Raw genomic sequence first — 21,599 nt, forward strand, 5'->3', positions numbered from 1 at the left:
GAGCGGCAGCTGGGATCCTGCCGGGTTTAAACCAAAGTGGTAGTACACGGAGCAGAATCAACTGAGGAGCCTAGAGATTTAACCGTGCAATTTAATAGTAGCACCAATTTTTCTTTTTAGAAGAATTAAATAAAAACCTGAGAAGTCTGACATGAAGCGGGGGCTGGCGTCTGCTCCCCTCCTGTCTGTCTTGTCTCTTCTGTCCAAGGCAGGTCCTGGGTGGCCTACGCGGCTTGCGCACCAGCAGCCAGGGTCCCAAAATGTCTGGAGTTCGATGCTTCCTTGGTCTGTGCTCCCTCGGTCTGCCTTCTGATCTCCCCGGGACTGGACAGACTCGCTCCGAGGGGCTTCGCCAGAGCCTAGGGCGTCTCCTCTGTGGCTGGCTTCAAGCAGACTGGACAGCACACTCCTGGGACTTTCACGGGCTCTGGGCAGGCGGCAGGCTGGCAAGCTTCCACAAAGCAGGTGACCTGCCCGTCCTGGAGGAGGAAGAGGTGTGCGGCCCGTTACTTCTGGGCCCACGGGGCAGCTCGCTCCAGCCCATGCCTTGCTGTGAACATCCTGGTTGTGGGCACAGGTCTCCCTGTCCAGTGACCATGACAAGGGTCACTCAGCAGACTGGGCTGCACACGAGGATGATTGAGGCCAGCACCACACCCCGCTGCCCTGTACCCCATTACTGCCCCGCTGGGCTGGCCCCGGGCCAAGGGCTGGGCTCACCTTCCACCTAGCACTTGATTCTGCCAGGAAGGAGGATGGGGCCAGAGAGCAGGGGGAAGGAACCTGCCTCCTCTCCTGGACTGTGCTTTCCAAACCAGGGACACTGGGTGCTATGCAGACGTCCCTGGCAAAGGGACAAAGCCTGTCTCTCCTGGCAGCCAAGGCACCCCAAGGGCCACCTCTTCGCTGTCCTTCCTATCCACGCTGCCCTGAGCTCAACAGAGCCACGCAGGGGCAGGGGACATTTAAGGACCAAGGAACTCAGGTTCCTACACACACGGTTCCAGGATCTGAGTGCTCCCCGAATTGGCAGGAGGTGGGGCTGGTGCACACAGGTGCCCGCTTGCCCGCCCACAGCCAGCCTGCCATTCCCCTATGGGCAGCTGAAGCCCATGGCCTGAGCTGCCCATCGAGAGCTGAGCTGCCGTGCTTCCAGGGAAGCGAGGCAGGATGGAGCGGGCCACCCTCTGCCCGGCCGGGGACGAGGAGACGGAGACTCACTTTGCACTCGCAGACGGTGCAGACGTCTTTCTTCCACTTGGTGTTGCTGGCGTGAGGCTCGCCGCTGGCATCCACGCAGTCCGTGCTGCTGAGCCGAGACTCCAGCCTGTTTATCTGCAGTGAAGCACAGAGCACGGTCACCAGAGCAGCGCCCCCTCACGCCAAAGACGTCCCTTCCCCTTGATGAGACGCCTTCAAACTGACAGTGGTTGAAACGTGCAGTTCTGAAGAACCCCATGGAATCTTGGGGCTGCCCGACTGGACAGAGGAGGGCATCCCAAACCTCCCGACCTGTCATGACACTCGCTGACACCTGGGATCATGAGCATGTGATGTGGGGCAAAAACAAAAAAGATCCAGGAGTGCGCCACCGACCCCACAGCAAGGCGCCCTGCACCTATATTGGCAAAGGGTGCATGGCCATGAGTAGAGGACCCCAGGACCACACTGCCTCGGTGTCCCAGTGATGGCCATGGGCATGCCCTGAGGCGAGGTGTCCCTGAAGACCCTCTGAGGGGCCACCTTCCTGGCGCCTTCCCATGTCCTGCTGGGACACAGAGAGCAGTGAAGGCCTTTGGGCCGCCCGTGCACAGCAGCAGCAGCCAGGGTCCCCTGTGGTCGGGGCCACAGCCCAGACTCTGCAAGGAGAGCTGACCGAGCCTTGCCCAGTGCACCTGTATTTTGGGTTTTCTGTTGTCTGCCCCTGAGACTAATTCTTGGAACAAAATCTCAGGAACCGCGTTCAGCAGTAGAGAAGTCTGCTGCTGTAACACAAGATCACAGCAGGCAGGATGGAACGCACCCACCGAACTCCTGGTGTGAATTTCAGCTCAGATGCTCTCTCTCAGACATGCCCCCAACCACAAACAGCTGCCTCCACCCGAGACGAGAACACAGACCCGAGAGGCAACCACCACGTTGCCCCGCGGCGTCACCAGGGCCTCACCCTGGATTTGAGGATGATTCTCCTGGACTGCCGGCCAGCTAAGCTATCGTTTCTGCCCCAGAGCTGAGCCCATGGGCACCTCGGGCCACCAGGCTAGAGTACATTCCAGAGGGACCAAAACCACCTGTCCTCAGCACACTGCAGCTCTGGGCATGCGGGCCAGCTTGGAGATGCCTCCTGCCTCTGCTTCCCGGGAACAGTCCCTTCACCCGTGCTCCCAGAGAAACACACGAGGATTCAAGCAGCCTCTTCCCCTCGGCCCTCTGCCGGGTCTCTTGCAACACCGTCTGCACGGGCCACATCTGGCAGCCCCCAGCGAGGGACACCAACCTCCCACCCCTGATCCACTGGGAAGCCCGAGGTGATAGCTCAACACAGCCCCTGGGAGGCACCAAGGACGGTGATGTGTCTGTCCTCAGGGTGACTGGCCAGGGCGCTGGAGGAGAGGGTGCTGTGGAGAGGGAGCGGCTCGGCGGCCCCACCTGCTTCCTGAGCTCCGTGATGGTCTTCTGCATCTCCAGGACAAATTCTCTGAAGTCGCTCGTTCCTGGCCCCTCTGCATGCTTGAGGTGGGCTGAGGTGGTGTTGCTGGGTCTCCTGCTGTGTTTAGCCATGCTGCAGAGGGAAGGAGACAGAGGTGAAATGTCACCTGCAGGTCAAGCCAGCGGTCTGGAGAGCCCTTCTCTGGTGCTCAGAGCACACGGCCCAGCAAGCCTGTCCCTCAGCACCCTGGGGCATCCCCACCGAGTCCGGCCTGGCTCAGCAGTAAGCCCCATGGGGAGATGGCGAGCTGTGCCAGCTTCCCCAGCCCGCCACAGAGACACCCTACCCCAGCGCTCTCCGCGGTCTCGTTCTCCTGGCAGGCCTGTCATCCTGGTAGCTGAATTCCAGAGACCGTCTGCCACGGAAATGATAGGAAAACGCGTTGAACTGTCCCCTGGTCCTGCAGTCTACAGAGCAAGAAGAGGGGGGTGTGTTGGAGGAAGCCCGTTCTCCTTTTCAGGAGACTTTAAGTACATTGTGTCAAATGCGAACAGCCTTCATGGTGTCTCAGAAAACAACCATGAGACCTGAAATCAGGCCAAGACCATGGTAACCTCAGGCCAGCGGCGGGCCATGAATCCAACCTCTCCCACTCCTGGGGACCCGGTCCTCTCCAGCAACGCCCCTCCAGCAGCCGGCAGCGGCTTCCCTGAGCCGCGACCCCACTCCAGGGCTCCTCAGTGCCTCTGTGCCACCCCTGGTCCTACAGCTCACACCCAGACACCCAAGTGCTGTTTCCCCGGCAGAGCCTCAGATTTGGGGTCCTCCCAATAGCACCAGATGACACTCTGTTTTCTGGAACACCTTTAGCCTCCCCGGGGAAGAAGTGGGCCCAACCCGGCCCCGGCAGAGGCCTCCTTCCTCAGGGAGTGAGGAGCCCTCAGTGCAGGGTCCCAGGCGGAGTGAGAGGCCCTAGCTGCACCTGCCCCGGCCCCTACCAGGCTCCACCTGGAGCAAGTGTGCCCAAAGGCAAAGGCCAAATACCGCCCTTTCAAAAAGCGCCCCAGGAACGACCCAAGGCCACCGGCGGCTCTCTTGCCCAGGCGGCAGGAAGCTCTGCTCTAGACATTCATGGCTGCGGCTCAGAAAGGGAAGGAAGGGCGAGGGCTCTTTAGGACGAGTCCAAGCCGCACTTCTGTCCACACACCACAACCGACAACCATGGCCCTCGGTGGTCTGTAATTATTTCAGCCGTGAATTGTCGAGCTTTCTGAGTCAGGCCCGAGGGCTGGACCCACCCGCTGCACCATGGCTGCCCATCATTTCTGAACAAGAAGCGTTTCTCTAACAGCTCACTCGGGACTCAAGCGACATCCACCATGGCCAGACCCCTTCACACCATGGCCCCTCCCGCGACCCCCAGCCCAAGGCTTGCCCTCACCCAGGCCCGCCAGGCCCAAATGTTCTGAAATGGGGCACAGCACAGCACGATCAAGCAGGTGGTCCCTGCAGTCACAGCCAGCATGGGTCGACGCCCAGGTGGACGTCCCCAGCCAGCCAGCCCGCGCGTCCTCAGGTGTGGGGTGAGGCTGGCCACACAGCTCAGGCCCGGCTCATACCACCAACTCACCCTGCCTCGTCTAACAGGTGCCAGCGGCCGCTGCCTGGCTCCGTGTGGCCCCACAGAATGCTTGTTGTGGACACGGAAGAGCCAGGTGAGTCCCCACGCAAGGCACTTGCAAGTTGTGTGCGAGCAAGAGGTCAGTGTCCAAACCTCACCCCAACCCAAGTGTTGGTCCTGTGGAGGAGGTGCCAGGCCTGCGGCGCCTCCTCCACAGCTTGCCGGAGGAGACAGCTCGCTGGACGGAAGGAAGGGGGCATCTTCTAACATGCGTGGCCTTTCATAGCCCCCCTTCTCTTTGGTCAAACACTGACATAACCTGTGTGTGTGGGGGGTGGGGGTACCGGGGATTGAACTATCAATCAGGAAAAATCTATTTCTGGGCTATACCTCCAGGCCTATTTTTATATTTTGAAACATGGTCTCATTAAGGTGGGGAGGGCCTAAGCTGCTGAGGCCGACTGCAAACCTGCAATCCTCCTGTTCCAGCTTCCCATCCTGGGATCACTGTGTGCACCAAGTACTGAGATTGCAGGTGTACGCCACAGCATCCAGTCAGAATAACAACAGAGTGTGTGTGTGTGTGTGTGTGTGTGTGTGTGTGTGTGTGTGTGTGTGAAGGATTGAAGCCAGGGCATTCTACCACTGAGCTACACCTCTAGCCATTTTTTTTTTTTAATTCTTGATTTTGAAACAGGCTCAAAGTTGCAGAGGGCCTAAGTAGCCACGGCTGGCCACAAACCTGCAATCCTCCTGCTTCAGTATCCCAAGTACAGGGATTACAAGCCTGCACCACCAGGCCCGGCTCCAAGATAACAATTTTGACCACACATACTTAGGTTCTTTAGGAGCAGTGGCAGGGCAGCTGTGACTTCCTAGCTGATTATGAAAACATGCGTTTAATTTATTTATACATACACACGAACACGCACACACACATAGATACACACACATGCAGAAGACAGAGTGGTAACAAACAGCAAAATCCTAACAATTGAGGAGCCCAGCTGGAGTACAGAAGTTCTTTGTGGAAGTCCAACAATTACTACAACGATTTCAAGATTCTGTGTGTGTGGTGTGCGGGTATCCATGCACCCGTGCCTCCGCGTGCAGGCATGTTGGTATGCAGGTGTATGTGTGTGCACATGTGTGTGGTAACTTGTGTTCCTGAGTATTTGCACATGTCCGTATGAGGTCTCTAAAGCACCATCAATTCCCGGGAACAAGCCGCAATTCGTACCTCTGGTGGAGAAGCACCCACCTACCCAGGAGCGGCCCTAGGATTCTGAGGTACGCAGAGTCAGGCTCCAGAGCGGGCACAACTCCAGAAAGCATGCCCCATGGGCAGTCTTTTAAAGCTGAGTTACAGTGACTAGCCACCGACATTTTGGCCTGTCCAATGTCATTTTTTTTCTGCTACATTTTAGATATAAGTTTTTAGCTAAAATAAAAGCAGATAAACTTGTAAAGCATTCTCCAAGCATTGTCAGCCTTGGGCCAGACCCGCTATTTTAAGAGGAAAAGGACCCAAAATAACTGCGTGGATGGCTGCTTCAGGCACCGAGCCTCTGCAGCTGCCGACAGCGGGACGGGAGCACCCCAGGGATGGTGAGGAAGGGGCTCTCCTGGGATGGCGGAGCCTGAAGCCCCGCTCCAGAGTTGGCTCTGCCGAGCACTGTGGCCGCTGAGTCCCCCTGAGCAGAGCAGAGGTTGGAGAATCTGGCTCCACTCCTACTCAGGCGGCCAAAGGGAGCCTGGTAAAGTTATCAGAAAATGGAACTCTGTAGCTGAGAATAAGGAGAATTGGCTTTTCCCACGATTTTCAATAGGCCAATTTTCTGTAAGCACAGAATGAAATTCTCTGCCGTCTGTGGAAAAGCATTTAAAATAGGGTGGGCCAGGGAGCATGTACAAAAAATAAAAAATAAAAACAAAACAAGCAAAAGCAGATACAGCTTCCCAACAGCTGGGACACCAGAGCAAAAGAGATCTGGAAAGTGGGGTGTGTGGCTCGCACAAGCTCATCTCATGCCAATTCTCATTCTCTCTCTCTCTCTCTCTCTCTCTCTCTCTCTCTCACACACACACACACACACACACACACACACTCACACAACAGGCGGAACAGCAGATGTAAAACCAGGTCACACACACAGACACACCACAAAAATGCACACACTCTTAGAAGATGCTGGTAAAACCTGCTCTAAGCCTAGTGTGGTGGTGCACGCTTGTAATCCCAGTATTTGGGAGGCTGAGACGTGAGGGTCACAGGTTTGTAGCCAGCCTCAGCAATTTAGCGAGGCTCTCTGCAACGTAGTGAGATCCTGTTTCAAAATAAAAAATTAGAAAATGGGGCTGGGACCACTCTGATAGGGGGCTAATATCCAGAATATAAAAAGAGCTCAAAAGACTCTACACTAGCAAAACAAACAACCCAATCAAGAAATAGGCAACTAAAATGAATAGACACTTCACAAAAGAAGAGATACAAAGGGCCAATAGATACATGAAAAGATGTTCTTCATCACTGGTCATCAGGGAGATGCAAATCAAAACTACACTGAGATTCCATCTAACCCCAGTCAGAGTGGCAAACATGAAGAAATCAAACAACAACAATTGCTGGCGAGGATGTGGGGAAAGAGGAACTCTTTTACACTGTTGGTGGGAGTGCAGAGTAGTTCAGCCACTATGGAGATCAGTGTGGAGTTTCCTTAGAAAACTGGGAATAGATCCACCAATTGATCTGGCTTCACCACTCCTGGGTGTCTTTCCAAAGGGGTTGAAATCAGAGAACCATGTTAACATATGCATGCCCATGTTCATAGCAGCACAGTTCGTAATAGCCAAAATATGGAACCAACCTAGATCTCCATCAACAGATGAGTGGATTGCAAAATTATGGGAAATACACACAATGGAATTCTATTCAGCCATAAAGAAGAATAAAATAATAGCATTTGCAAGAAGATGGAAGGAACTAGAGAGCATTATGTTAAGTGAGATTAGTCAAGCACAGAAAGAGAAGGGACGTATGTTTTCTCTAATATGCCCAAGCTAGGGAGCAGTGGTAATACCAGAGGGACTCCAGATGCTGGAGGGGAAATCTCAGCAAAGCTAGAATGGAAGGAGAGGAGAGGAAGAAAGCTGAGGTTGTTCAATGGAGGAGCTACATACGAATATGTGTAATAGCATAAATGCAACATGATTAACCTGGACACTCTCTATTGGGTGGGGGGAGGGAAGTGGAGGGGGAAGGACATGAAGCACAATGTAAATGTACACCACTCTCAGTATGTTCCACTTATAAAAAAATTTTAAAAAGGCAAAAAAAAAAAAAAAGAAAAAGAAAATGGGGCTGGGGTACTCGGAGGTAGAATGCCCGTGGGTTCCAGTCCCCAGTGCCACAAACAAAACCAAACCAGATTTCAACACTTACTAACTTAAATTACATCTTGGACTATCACTTCAGAAAGCAGGAGATGGAAGAGGAGATAGCTACCCTTTCTGAATGCTATCACTCTTCCTACCCACTGAGGGCCTGCCTGCTGCGCGGACTCCCTGGGCAGGGCCGGATTATACTGGAGGTGAAAATCCTGCCACCCAGTGACGTCAAAACCCCTGTGATGTGGTGGAGGCCTCCGTTTGCAGCCACGCTCAGTACATAAACTGCTGCAGTTTGGGTATAAACCATCTCCCCGAGAAGCTCCTGTGCTGGCCACACAGCCAGGGGGAGAGCTGGGGCGGCCGGAGGTGATGCCTGCAGGTGTGGCCTCAAAACCGTCCTGTCCCTTCCTCTGTGTCTGCTTCCTGCCACCCTGAGGCCCGTTATTTTAGATCCAGACTGGCCCCTTGAAGAGCGAGCCCATAAACTGGTGTTTGTTGCTGCCATGGAGGCTGTCGGTGATGGACCAACCTCTGAAACAGTGAGCCCAGATAAACCTCTTCTCATCCATGTGTGCTTATCAGGTGGTTACAGCAATTTAAAAAGAGAAAGAAAGAAATGCCCTGACCGAAACACAGGCATGACCGTGATGCCAGTCTATAGGAGCACAGAATGTACCCTCTGCAGCACCCAGACCCGAAGACATTAATGCCTCTGTGCAGTATTTACCACCCTGCACTTTTTGTTGCTATTTTAGAGTGTGCTCCTATTTTTAAAAAGTTTGCCATTAACCCATGTGTCCTGCCTGCGGCTGCCTCACCACCTCAGGTCCGCATGGAGAGGCGGGCGGAGGATCCGACTCCTAGCCCCGGGCGGGCCTGAGTGCTCTCCGGACCTGCCCAGAGGCTGCCCCAGGCCAGCCCTGCGGGGCTGCACAGCCACACAGTGGGCTCGGTGAGCCTGGCCACGCACCTTCACAACAGTCCTGCCACACGCGGAGGTCCACCCTGGGGATGTCCTCGCAGCTGCCGTAGCCGTGCGGGAACTCGGCCACCCTGAACACGTCCGCCTGCACGCGGGTGATGTTGTCCGCGTTGTCGCACAGGATCCTGGCCAGGGATGTCTGCTTGATCTGCGTCAGCTGGGCGGGAGAGAACACCCCCGGGTTCTCATACCACAACCTGCGTTCCCCAAAACAAGAGCAAGGTCAGGGGCAGAAGACACCCACACATCACCGGGCTCTGGTGAGAAAGAGTTTCGATGGCTCAGAATCACCGGTCTCGATTAGCGGCAATTAAAGAGCAAGTCAGACACTGCTACTACTTCTAGCCCCAGAGGAGAAGAGGAGAGGAGTGGGGAAATATGAAATGTCAGAGACAGGACTGGACATTAGCTTTTTAATGGTATTGGGACCGAACTCAGGGGCATTCTACCTCTGATCTATACTCTCACACCTTTAAATATTTATGTGTGTGTGTGTGTGTGTGTGTGTGTGTGTGTGTGTGTATGTGTGCATGTGTGTACTGGGGATTGAACTCAGGGGCATGCTACCTTTGAGCACTATTTTATTTTTATTTGGAAACAAGGTGTCACTAGGTTGATGAGAACCTCACTCTTTGCTGAGGCTGTCCTCAAACCTGTGATCCTCCTGTCTCAGCCTTCCAAGTGCTGGGATTATAAGTGTACACCACCAAGCCCAGACTGCTTTTGTTTTGAAACAGGGTCTCACTAAATTGGTGGAGCTGGCAGAAAACCTGTGATCCAATCTCCCTGTCTCAGTACATGGATTCTAGGCCTGCACCACTATGCCCGGCACAGGCCACTTTTTAGACAGAAGTAAGCCAGGCGTGGTGGTGCATGCTTGTAATCTCAGCATTCGGGAGGCTGAGACTGGAGGATTGTGGAAAGAAAGAAGAAAAGAAAGAAAGAAAGGAGGGAGGGAAGGGAGAGAAAGAAAAAGAGAGAGAGAAAGAAAAAGAGAGAGAGAGAAAGAAAAAGAGAGAAAGAAGTAAGTGAGTAGTAGAGAGCTGTCTGCTGAGTCTGCTGAATCACACAGTTGTAAGTAGTCGCCTCTTTCCCCATACATTAAATGAATATCGTTATGTTAAAAATGCAGTAGGCTGGGTCAGAAGTTCTGGTCGTGGCAAGTCCTGGGATGGTTTAAGTGAGTGGCTTTTAGAAGCAGAAATGGCGTCCTGGCACCGAAGCCCTAGCGGCAGTGTGCCGGCCCCCTCTGCTTGGCGCAGGCGAGCCCCAGGCAGGCACTCGATCCTTGTCAGTACCCAGGGCAAGGCCTCTTCCTTCTCAGGGTCCCCAAGCCTTCCTGGGGGTGGAGCTCTGCGGCGCTCTGCGCTTACCTGTCTCCGTCCCGCAGGCGCCTGAACTGCGTGCTGAGCAGGCACATGAGGGTCGGCCCCAGGCGGCTGCCGGGGACCAGGTCTTCCACCATGAGGGCCGGGAACAGGTCGATGTTCAGCGTGGAGCCGTACAGCCTACAACAAGCAGGGGCAGCCATGTCCACCCAAGGAGCTGTGGCCAGTAAAACCAGCAACTACCAAGGTCCCCAGTCTCCCCTGGCATTATTTTTACATAACTCAGGTTTTTACCTAGCAAAGAAAATTCACTTAAAAAAAAAAAAAACTTATCCATTACACTGCAAGGAATTTTTCTTACAACTATGCATACATATTTACTTTTTTATGGTACTGGGGATTGAACCCAGGGGCATTCTACTTCCAAGCTACACCCACAGTCTTATCTTTTATTCTTTATTTTGAAACAAGGTCTCACCAAATTGTGGAGGGCCTCACTAAGTAGCTGAAGCTGGCTGTGAACCTGCAACCCTCCTGTCTCAGCCTCCCTAGTACTGGGATTACAAGCGTGTGCTATCACATCTGGCTCACATTTATTTATAAAATATTATAGAAGCCAAGAAAGCTTAAAGAAGGAAATTAAAACACACCTTTCCCTCTCTCCAGGGACAGCCATACATGACACACAGTGTGCATCCTCCTTCCGCTCCTTTCTCCATAAATGTTTTAATAATAAGTACATATAGCTATAGAAACTTTTTTTTTTTTGGTGGTACTGGGGTTCCTGGACACTCCCAGACCTATTTTTTACATTTTTATTTGGAAACAGGGTCTCCTAAGGCAGGGCACGCGGATGCCTTCGAACCTGCATGATCCTCCTGTCTCTGCCTCCCAAGCGCGAGGATTACAAGCGTGCGCCACCACGCCCGGCTAGAAACTTTTTTTTAAAGAACAAAAAACTGGATTCTATCATAAAATGAAAACATGTTTGTCATAGTGAAAAAAATCTGCTAAACTGAGATAGGGCAAAAGACTAAGATAAGACTTAAATGTTTAAGAACAAATGCATTCACCAAATTCTTCCATTTTTTGGGAAACGTGTGCTCACACACAAGGAACAGACGATTTCTACAGGTCATCTGTAGACCATGCTTAGAACTTCCAAGGACCTCGACTTGGTCCAGGCGTAGCCCGAGGTCTGCCATGGTGTGGCCCCCTCTACCTTTCCCCAGAGCTCATCCTCAAGACGCAGGCAAGGCGCTGTTGTTGGGAGAGGACGTCGCCACTGGGTGAGCAGGACGCAGGAGGGCTCAGCCTCACTGCCGCTCAACTTGCAAGTGGAACGAACAGGACGCTCCTTAGGCCAGCGTCCGGCGTTTTGAAGAAGGACAAATGGTGCTCGTTTGGTTCTAAGTTTGGTGACACGCACCTTAAACTCTGAGCTGTAACACATCACTGGGAAGTTGCCGGTCAGAGGGATGTGGAGGTCCCCTGCGCTACTCCAGGCAGGGCGTGTGGTGGGTTCCTTGGAGCACCCTCCCGCCTGGCCTGCCCTCCTCCTGCCCCCTCCACCTTCCTGGGATGGCCTCAGGATGGCCTTTGGGGCTGGAAAGATCTGGGGGCTCAGGGCAGAGGGAATGCCCGGAGCACCGTCCCTGTACCTCCACAGGCTGTGCTGACACGCAGCTCCCCTGGGTGCCAGCGCAGTTGACGAGAGGGCGCCCCCACCAGGGGTCCCTCGCGGGTGGCCTGCCCAGGGTGCCATCTGCCAGCAGCGGATGGAACCCATGGCTCCTTGGAGCGGCAGAAATAATAGTCTGGCAGAGAAGAGGGATGACTGGGAAAGTAGTCTGTGGCCGTCTGGACCAGAACAAAGGGGGATATTTAGGCCCATACAAAGCACAGATGGCTCCCATAAATCCTCATTTAGCCGAAATGTGACAAAAAGCTGCATTGTTCCCATGGAGAAGTAACTCAATACCGTTATTTTCAAATGATTGCTGGGACACAGGAAACCTAGCAGGACACACCGCTTGCGTATTCCAAACCTGCCATAAATTATGAGTAAGCATCATTCCTCAGCAGGCGCAGACCACCGCTCAGGTCCTACGTCAGTGTGAAGCAAAAAGAGCGAGGGGAGGGCCCGGGGCAAAGTTCATTCTCCTTAAAAAATATTCTTTCAAGGGACTTAGCAGATCCCACAGGCAACCGACCAGGGCTTAATCATGAACCCAAGGACCGGGAAGGGCCCATATGAGAAAATGCCAAAGTGCTTTTATCTGCTTTAAGACTGAGTGCACATCTTTAAATTACAGGTTAAAAATAAGACGAACTATAAGTTAATAAGCAAAGAAGATCCAGAAGAGGTAGACAAAAAAAAAAAAAAAAGTAAAGGAAAGGAGAGAGCGTTTGATGCCTATGCGTCGGAGAACTCAAAGCCTAAGTGGTCCTCCACAGCTGCAGGGCCAGCAAGGAGCCTGGCTGCGGGTCGGGACCCCGATCCTAATGCACAGAGCGCCCAGCTTTCCCTGTGAAACCCATGCCGCAGCCCCCTCCCCAGCAACAACCCCTCCCTGCACTGGCAGACTCCTGGCAGGTTGGGGCTGCAGGCCCTCCCTGGAGGCTGGCCCATCTCAGGCTGGTCTGCAGAGCCAGCTCCAAGTCCTCTGTGCCTGGGATGAGAACGTCCTCCCCCAGACCCAAACAGCCATAGCTGCAGTTCTGGAATATTCTAGGGCAAAGGGATCCTTTCCATATAGTCTCGCCCCGGCCAGATGTGCACAACTTCTCTCTCAATCAAAACCTGTCTGTGTTAGTTAGACATGAAATGTCCCCTAAAGGGCTCACTTATTAGCATTCGGAGTTGATAGAGTTGAGTCATGAGGACTGTAATCCCAGCAGTGGACAAGCCCATCGTAATGACTTTATCTGGGTGTGGCCGGTGGTGGGTCCCTGGGGTGCGGCCCTGGGATCACAAACGGTCCCCTTTCCCTGCTCTCGCTCCCTCTCCTCCTCCCTGTCTCTCAGTGCTGACCACAACGGCCTCCTGGTCCAGCAAGCCCATCCTGTGAGCAGCATGAGGTTGGCAGAGGTCACTCCGCCTCCAGCCGCCAGAGTTCCCCTTTTTCTTCACAACCACAGCAAGCGCGGGCCTCGGGGTGACGGGCACCGCCACACACAGGTCTCCCTGCAGCCCACACGCGGCCATCACAGCCTGGGTCCCCAACTCACCGCCACACACGGGTCTCCCTGCAGCCCACACGTGGCCATCACAGCCTGGGCCCCCAACTCACCGCCACACACAGGTCTCCCTGCAGCCCACACGCGGCCATCACAGCCTGGGTCCCCAACTCACCGCCACACACGGGTCTCCCTGCAGCCCACACGTGGCCATCACAGCCTGGGCCCCCCAACTCACCTCCGCAGCTTCTCGCGGATCTCGGGGTTCTTGATCTCGTTCTTCAGGTCCTCAAAGGTGTGTGCGGCCGACAGGTTGCAGTAGACCCTGTAATCGTGGTAGGGCGGGATGCCGTGGTCCCGGCCTCGCTGGATATTGATGGCGGCCAGGTCCAGGGCCACCGTGTGGGCCATGGAGAACAGGCGCTCGGTGAGCTCCGTGTTCAGCAGCTGGGAGGGCACGCGCATCTTCCCTGCCACTCCGAACAGCCCCCGGAGGAGCGGGTCAATGCCCCCCTCGTTGACGATGCGGAAGGGCGAGAAGAAGGCTTTGTGGAGGGGGATGTGGCCCTGCGGGATGGGCTGGAAGTTCTCATCCAGCCGCTGCAGCACCGGGTTGATGAGGGTGTGGCCAAACCTGAAGGCGGCGGTGGCGAAGGCGTTGACGATGCCGGCGTTGACGCTGGGGTCGTAGCCGCGGTACGCCCCCAGCATCTTCATGCCCACCTCGCCCAGGATCTTGGGCAGCCAGTGCTGGTAGGTGATGTGCTGGATCTCGGCCCCCACAACCTTGCGCGCCTCGTGGTAGATGGTGTCCCCGTCCCAGTGCGGGTTCAGCGCGAGCAGCTCCGCCGCCACCCGGTTGTGCTCCCGGAACCACAGCGTGTGCATGCTGGTCAGGCCCAGCTGCTCATTGGCGCGGTGGTCCCCAGCCAGGAAGCAGGGGATGGGGCTCTCGTTTTCATCCCGCATGCACTCAGTGGGTGGCCCCGTGGCGAAGGGCAACAGGGGCTTCCCGGACCTCTGCACGATGCCCTGCCGCAGGAGGCCGCGCTGGCTGGCCAGGTCGCGGATGCTGCGGGCCTCGTGGTCCGTGCTGCCGTACACATTGGAGGCGTCGACGTAGGAGGTGAGCTGGTTGATCTGCTCCCGCGGGTACACGGAGTTCATGAGCAGGGACGTCATGCCGCTGCCGCACACGGGGCTGGAGCGCACAAAGAACATGCAGCGGGCCCCGCTCCGCACGCGGGGGTCGTTGGGGGGGATCATGAGGGAGAAGCAGGGCGGGTCGTTGCCGCACACGGAGCTGCAGTGCTGCCCGTCGGAGAAGCGTGCCTGGCTCAGGGCCACCACCGTGGAGTCCAGGTCGTGGTCCAGGAACTGGCCCCACTGCATCAGCATGTGCGTGAACTGCTCGTCGGGCGTGATAGCCTCCGTGCCGATGAGCGTGGTAGACACCAGGCGCGGCATGGGCAGCGCGTGCCCGTTGTACAGGCGCTGGGGGCTGCCGCCCCGCGGCGTGTTGAAGCCGTTCTCGTACACGGAGGTCAGCAGGCGCTCAAAGGCGGTGAGCGAGGCGCCCCACATGGGGTGCTGCAGGTTGTTGCAGGTGCCGTCGTGCGTCCGGTACTTCTGGTGGAAGCACATGTCGGAGCAGTTGTTCACGCGCCGGTGGGCGGTGCAGCCCGACAGGTTGGCAATGAGGCTCAGGTACTGCGGGGACACCAGGTCGTTGTAGTGGTAACCTGCGGCACGAGGAGTGGGGCAGGGGCTCAGGCCCGGGGCACAGCGAGGTGCTGGGCTCACTCCCTGGGGCCCGGAGGAGGACAGGGCTCAGTCCCCGGGAATGGCGAGGGGCTGAGCTTGCTCCCTGGCCACAGAGGAGGACAGGGCTTACTCCCTGGGCACAGTGATGCTCTGAGCTCGCTCCCTGAACACAAGAGGAGGCACAGGGCTTAGTCCCAGGGCATGGTGATGCTCTGAGCTCGCTCCCTGAACACAAGAGGAGGCACAGGGCTTAGTCCCAGGGCATGGTGATGCTCTGAGCTTGCTCCCTGGACACAGAGGCACAGGGTTTGTCCCTGGGCATGAGGCACTGAATGGAGCCCATGCTGACCAGGTTAGCTGGCACCATGCTGCTGCCAGCTGAATGAGCCCCTAGAACTAACCTGTGTGGCAGAACTCTACCTACCCACACACCTGCTGTTTCTGGGCTCTCCCTGTGCACAACCACCCACCCCACCACCTCCACCACCAGCTCTGCATGGTGACCCTCCACGGAGCCCAATCCCTGCAGCGGCCAAGGCCCGTGAGTATTCCTGTTTCCAGCCACATTTTACACAGTCCCACAGACCAGGCAGTTATTTTACCACAATCACACTGAGCCCTCAGCCTCCCCACACCACGGAGCAGGGCCACTTCCCCCGAAGCCCGTCACTGGACACACCAATCAACTCTGAGACCTCCTGCTGTACCCGAGTCCAATCAACTGCTATCTCCATTCACGATGTCCATACCTTCTGGATGCTCCTAGGACCTGGGCCCCTGATGCCTTCCTCTGGCTCAGTCCTGGGCCAGATCTCATGCTCCTTGCCCTTGATTCTAAAGGAGCCTCCTGCCAGGAAAAGCCCCAAAACATCAGCCCTCCATTGGGTCTAAAAACGGGCCCTGCTAGGTTCCACTCAGAACCTCCAGCCCTGCTAGTCGGGGACAGGGCTCCAGCAGACAAAGCTGCTCTTCACAACTACGGCTCTACACCTACTCCCCAGATGCTCAGAGCTCAACTCTCCCTGTTCACATCCAGGGCCTTCGCCCTCCTCAATGCCCCTCCTCCAGACTGTGCCCTGGGACCGGCCCCAATGCCGCACACACGTCCACATGCACAGATATGCTCTCACACTGTGTGTTCAGACACAAGACCCATGCGTGAACTCATACATGCACACTCACACACACAAGTGCCCCTAGAGCCAGGCATGCAGAGTGCTCACACCCCTCCCACATTCACACGTGTGAACTTACACGTGTAAACTCACACAAATATTCCTACAATCATGCGTGAACAGTGTGTTCATTCACATTGACATGTGAACGTACACACGCAAAGTCACACACAAATGTTCCTCCACACACGGGCACACATGCTCATTATCACACGCAAGTGTATGGCACTGGGAAGACATGCACACAGGCTGCTGGGAGATGAGCGTCACGGCATCGTCCTGAAGTGTTTCAGCTGTACCTGGCTCTCAATACCCCGCCCGCACACCATCAAAGAAAACGACAGACAGCTGCCTTTCTGGGGAAAAAAACATACCCAAAACAGGCTCCCAGAAAGGAACAGGAGGTGAGGATTTCCCGGGCTGGGGAGCAGCCACCAGAAGCTCACCAGCACACCGATGCCATGGGGCACCAGCCCTAGCCCGCCTGCGGTTCCTGGTCCTCTCCTCCCGGGCTGGCCGTGCACTCCGCCCCCAGCGGAGATACGAAGACATGAGGGTCTCACAGCCACCCTGGGGAGCCTCAGAAACCCCGTCTAGAACATCAGAATGGCCAAGGAAGCGAGGAGCCAGGAAGAGAAATACTTCTTGCCAGATGTCCTCTGGGATCCGCTCAGGCCTCAGGCTCTCCCGGGGTGAGTGCCCTCACTTTTGCCATGGTGTTGGACGTAGTTTCAGGGGCGGACACATCCCAGGGCCCTAGCAGGCAGCGGCGAAGCCCTCCATCCAGCTTCCCAGGCTGGCCACCTCTGCCCGCCATCCACCCACTCAGACAGCTGGCTTCCTGGCTGAAGACCTCGGGCCCCCCCGGCTCCTGCCAGCCAGCCGTGGGCCACTGGAGCCCCGTCGTCTCGCTGTGCGGAAGGCAGGTGCCCAGCCCAGCCAGGGCCTCACCCACTTCTCTTCTGCCACCCCGGGCTGGCCCCTGGCACAGCGCCTGCGCCTCTGGACTGTTAGACCCGGGAGGTGAGCTCCCATTTCCTCTGTGCTTTACCACGTCCCGGACCTGGAGAAGGCCCGGCATGAAGTCTGCGCTCAGGCCGGCGCGGCTGGCTGAGGAGGTGGAGAGCCCACGCCGGAGGCGCCGCCGCTCCCTCCGCGGGGCAGGCAGTGGGCTCAACTGCAGGGTGATGCTGCGCCCTGGTGCCTTGCCAAATGTTTCTCTACCTAGCCGGCAGTGCTAGGAAACAGGCGTGTGAACCCTGCGTGCAGCGATTCCAACAGGGCGAGTCTGTGGCGGCTTCCAGAGGGCTGGGTCTGGCAGGGACAGCAGGTGAGTGTGCCGGGGGCTGAGGCCCAGCAGCCATTGTTTACGTCCTGAACTAGCACAGGTTAAGAGCGGCAGGAAGAAGCAGGAAGGGACCTCCAGCAACTCCGCTTTGTCCTCTGCACAAGGGCCAATGCGGTCCTTCGTGGCAGAGCTGAGCCACACCTGAGACCTGGAAGGCTGTGGCGCCACCCAGACCCCGTCAGCTGTACCCACACCAGGCTCTCCAGGGTCCCTGCACCAACACACTCGTAGTTCTGAAGAAGGGAAGGGGGCCTGGAACAGGAAGCTGGAGTTCCATCCCCAAGAGAGACCAGAACCTTCTGATGCTTCAACAGGACGCCAGGGACGCCCATGAGTGGAGAAAGGGGCTGCCAGCTACACAGATGTGGACCAGGCAGAGCGGGAAGCCTCAGCTCCAGAAGGAGACAGGTCAAGGATGGGCAAAGTTACGCCCCAGCTCCCAAGCTAGGCCACAGGGCCTGGGCCTCTCCTCTATTCTTCATCTCACGGGCTCAAAGAATACTAAACCCTCGAGAACATTTTGCTCTGGTTAAAAAAAGCTTATCAAAAACAACCTAGAGCCGCTTGTTTGTAATCCCAGCCTGTGGGAGGCTAAGACAGAAAGATCCAGGTTCGCAGACAGCCTTAGCTAATACTTAGTGAGGCCCTTTGCAACTCAGTGAGACCCTGTTTCAAAATAAAGAATAAAAAATAATGCTGGGGATGTGGCTAGGAGGTAGAATGCCCCTGGGTTCCATTCTTAGGACCACAGGAAAAAAAAAAAAAAACGGTTGGGGTGTAGCCTGGAGATAAAAGACCCTGGGTTCAATCCCCAGTACCCCCCCCACACACACACAAATCAATCAATCAATCAAAACAACCTAGAAACACTGAAATGCATAAAACAATCTCTGGACATTACAGGGACAGCTGGGGTTCACATCCTATCCTTCCCCCACCCCTGCCATCTGTGAGTGAGCAAGTATGGAACTAAAGTCACAATAAAATTATTTCCATAATAACAGCTGCATCCCGACAGCAGTGACTAGCGTAACTGATGCATGAGGGCGCCCCTCTCACATACCCGGTGGCGGCCCCAGGCCACCCCTCAGCAGGAGCCCTTGGCTGGCTTTACGACACTCGCCACCTTTGTAAACACCCTTCCTGACAGAGGCAGGACACCACGTTTGTGGACCTGATGCCACTCGCTTAGCTGTCACCCTAGCCTCCGTCACACAAGCCCAGACTGTCCCAGCCACGGGAAGGATGGCTCCATCGGCCTGGCGTGGGCTGCACCAGCGGTTCCACAGCTCGAAGAACCCACACACACACCCGATCCAGAGAGAAGCCGGGTGGGCGAGATCATCAGATCCTACCAAACACTGCCCTGAGCCAGGAGCATGGGATGCCGAGCCCCCAAAGGGCCATGCTGGTGGAGTACCCGCTGCCCACGCGCGGCGAGGAGCTCCGGGGACGCGGTACTGACCTGTGCCGTTTAAGTCGACCATCAGGCCGTGCCGCACGTGCTCCTGAATGAGCTGCAGCGTCCGCTCGAATATCTCCCCTGCGCGGGCTTGCCCCACCGTGTACGGGTCCCGCGGGTACCGGAACAGGGCCAGCAGGTCATTTGGAGAACGAGGACGGCTGGACGGGATGGCCGTGAGGGAGAGAAAGGAGCAAGGAAAAGAATGACTGGAGACAAAACCACCGGGACCCCAAAACATGCTTATGCTACTGATATTCCTACGCTACTCCAAGAACAGGAGGTACTATACCTTACTTATCCCAAGCGGAAGGCAACTGAACAGACAAGAACCAGAGACACTAAAAACAAATCATTAATTCAGTCAAGAGAGAACGTCACAGACACTGCATTTCAACCTCGCCGCAGAGCACTGCACTGGAGTTGCCAACACAACAGATAACGCCGAGGGCTTTGGAAAAGGCTTTGTTTTTGCCAAATTATTTGGGAAGAAGCCAAAGAATGAGCTGAAGTCTTTTGAGAAATGTTTTGGTTGTGAATCATAGTTCATATTCCATCAGAAAAGCACACATCCTTCTGTTACCTTAATACCCAAAAGAGCCAGAGACAATGCCATTTCCAATTTTAAACAGGAAGGTTTTCTTTAGAGAGAACAGGTCAGCACTTCGAGTGTGAGGACTGTGTGCTCATCCCAACCCCATGCCCCGGAGCTCAGCTGCCCTGGGCCAGCATGCTCCCGCCCTATACCTGTCAAACAGGTGTGTTCGCGTGGAGTTGATGGCTCGGTCCACGGTTGCAATCGCTTCTACGATGGACGTGGCGACAAATGGGTCTCCGTTCCGACTGACATCGGGAACTAGGAACACGCAAAATCACGGTTACCAGGAAGACACCAGTCACTCATAAATGTGTCTAGACGTTACATCATTCGGACATCAGCTACACTCTTTCCAAATGTGATTCCTATTTTTGGCACCAAAGCTTAAATTATTGTATCACAAAGTGGACTACAGGCTGTTTTCAAATGGTAATCAGATTACTTTTTAATTTTTGAAGTCATGGGATATCCTCAAGACGGGGAAGTGGCTGTAACGTAAGATGCGGGTGTTCTCACACCAAACACAATGCCATGGGGAGGCAGCAAGGAGGCCTCCCTGGGCTCCGGCTGGGGTGGGTGTCAGGCGGCGCCTGGCTGTGGGGCCTGGGCTCCGCTCTCAGCACCCAAACCCCAAGGATGCTGGGCCAGCCCTTAACACTCCGTGTCTGCACCTCTACCTGTCCCCGAACCTGGCCCTATAAGCAGCCCTTGTACAGACAGTGAGCACAGGTCTCCCCCACCATCCCGGTGCAGTTCACTCTGACCTCAGGACATGGTGCCTGCTGCTATCAGGGCTGACATCATCTCCTGGCTCAACGGAGAAACCGACCCAGGTTACTCTGCCTCTATGGTAAAGGCATTGACACCAGGCAAGTTGATTGGCTATGTAATATGCACGAAATATTTACAAATGTACAATTCAAATAGCTCAGAACAATTCTGCTGGGGCCCAAGCCCTAGGTTTCTGGTTGCACATCTCAGAACTTAAATTTACTAATTTTTGGAAACCAGTATTATTGTGCCAACTGGCAATGAGGCAGATGATAGTATGTAATTTTATGGCTTTAATATTTCATTATCAATTAGGGTTTAAATTTCATCTCTCTCTCTCTCTAATAGATCAAGGGGACTCATCTAAAAGCATTTTATATTTTAAGAAGTAAAAATAAATTCACTTAAAATGTTTAAAGTGTTATTTTGGGGGATGAAATTATGGGTGGGGAATTATTCTGAAATTTATACATAGCTAATCACACTGAATAACACAATCATGAAACTAAAAACAAATACTAATTGAAAATAGCTAGCCAGGTGTGGTGGCACACATTTGTAATCCCAGTACTTGGGAAGCTGAACCAGGAGGATCAAAGGTTCAAGGGCAACCTCAGCAAATAATGAGAGCCGACCAAGACCCTGTTCCCCCAGAAAAGAAAAAAGAGCTGAGGGTGTAAGCTCAGCAGAAGTAGACTGCCCCTGGATTAAAACAGAAGGGAAGGAAGGAAGGAAGGAAGGAAGGAAGGGCTCATTGGTTTAATCATAGGATTCATCTATTTAACTTGACACTCACTTCTTACACTATAATGTAACAAGGACACTTAACATTTTTCCTAAAATAAAAAAGAAACTTTGGGCTCTTCACTGTGGTCCAGGTTTATAAGTGCAGCCCATGTTCTGGACCCCTGTGGACACATGGGACACTGTCCCAGTCTGCCAGCAGGAAGTTGGCCACTTAATAAAAATGGAACAGACAAAATTGGAACCTCCATGATGGCCATTAGTGGGGGTGAAGGCAGAAGACCTCTGAGGCTGGCCAGAGGGCTATTTCCCCGAGACACTGGTGTTCTCAGCAGGACAGGACTATGTGGCGGGGGTGGCGGGGGGGGGGGTCCCCAGAAGCAGATGCCTGAGTCAAGGGGATGGAGAGCCATGGGGGAGGATCGGGAGGCTGGTGAGATTGAGATGCAGGTTTAGGCCTGGAGACTCCTGCAGAGCTGCCAAGTTCCCCAGATAGCACAGAAAATGAGGAGACATGTCTAAACACCGCAGGATTGAGGTTTTGAGAGAGACGGAGCGGAGGGCTGGGAGACACTCATAGAGGGCA

At 55.0% G+C, this 21,599-nt stretch overlaps 1 protein-coding gene across 1 annotated transcript in view; it reads right to left on the bottom strand.

Moving 5' to 3' along the window:
* Positions 1-359: 359 nt before the first annotated feature.
* PXDN (peroxidasin) overlaps positions 360-21,599 on the bottom strand; it is a gene marked incomplete at both ends in the record, with an annotated part of 83,937 nt that continues 62,697 nt past the window's right edge. Inside the window, 9 exons of the mRNA XM_080712069.1 lie at positions 360-479; positions 1,222-1,335; positions 2,650-2,782; positions 2,997-3,117; positions 8,632-8,840; positions 10,017-10,151; positions 13,390-14,893; positions 18,904-19,061; positions 19,648-19,756. Of these exons, the coding sequence (XP_080568195.1) occupies positions 360-479; positions 1,222-1,335; positions 2,650-2,782; positions 2,997-3,117; positions 8,632-8,840; positions 10,017-10,151; positions 13,390-14,893; positions 18,904-19,061; positions 19,648-19,756 (2,603 nt within the window). The remainder of the gene's footprint in view (positions 480-1,221; positions 1,336-2,649; positions 2,783-2,996; positions 3,118-8,631; positions 8,841-10,016; positions 10,152-13,389; positions 14,894-18,903; positions 19,062-19,647; positions 19,757-21,599) is intronic.

This window comes from Muscardinus avellanarius, assembly GCF_963383645.1.
Source record: "Muscardinus avellanarius genome assembly, chromosome: 15".
Taxonomy (NCBI): domain Eukaryota; kingdom Metazoa; phylum Chordata; class Mammalia; order Rodentia; family Gliridae; genus Muscardinus; species Muscardinus avellanarius.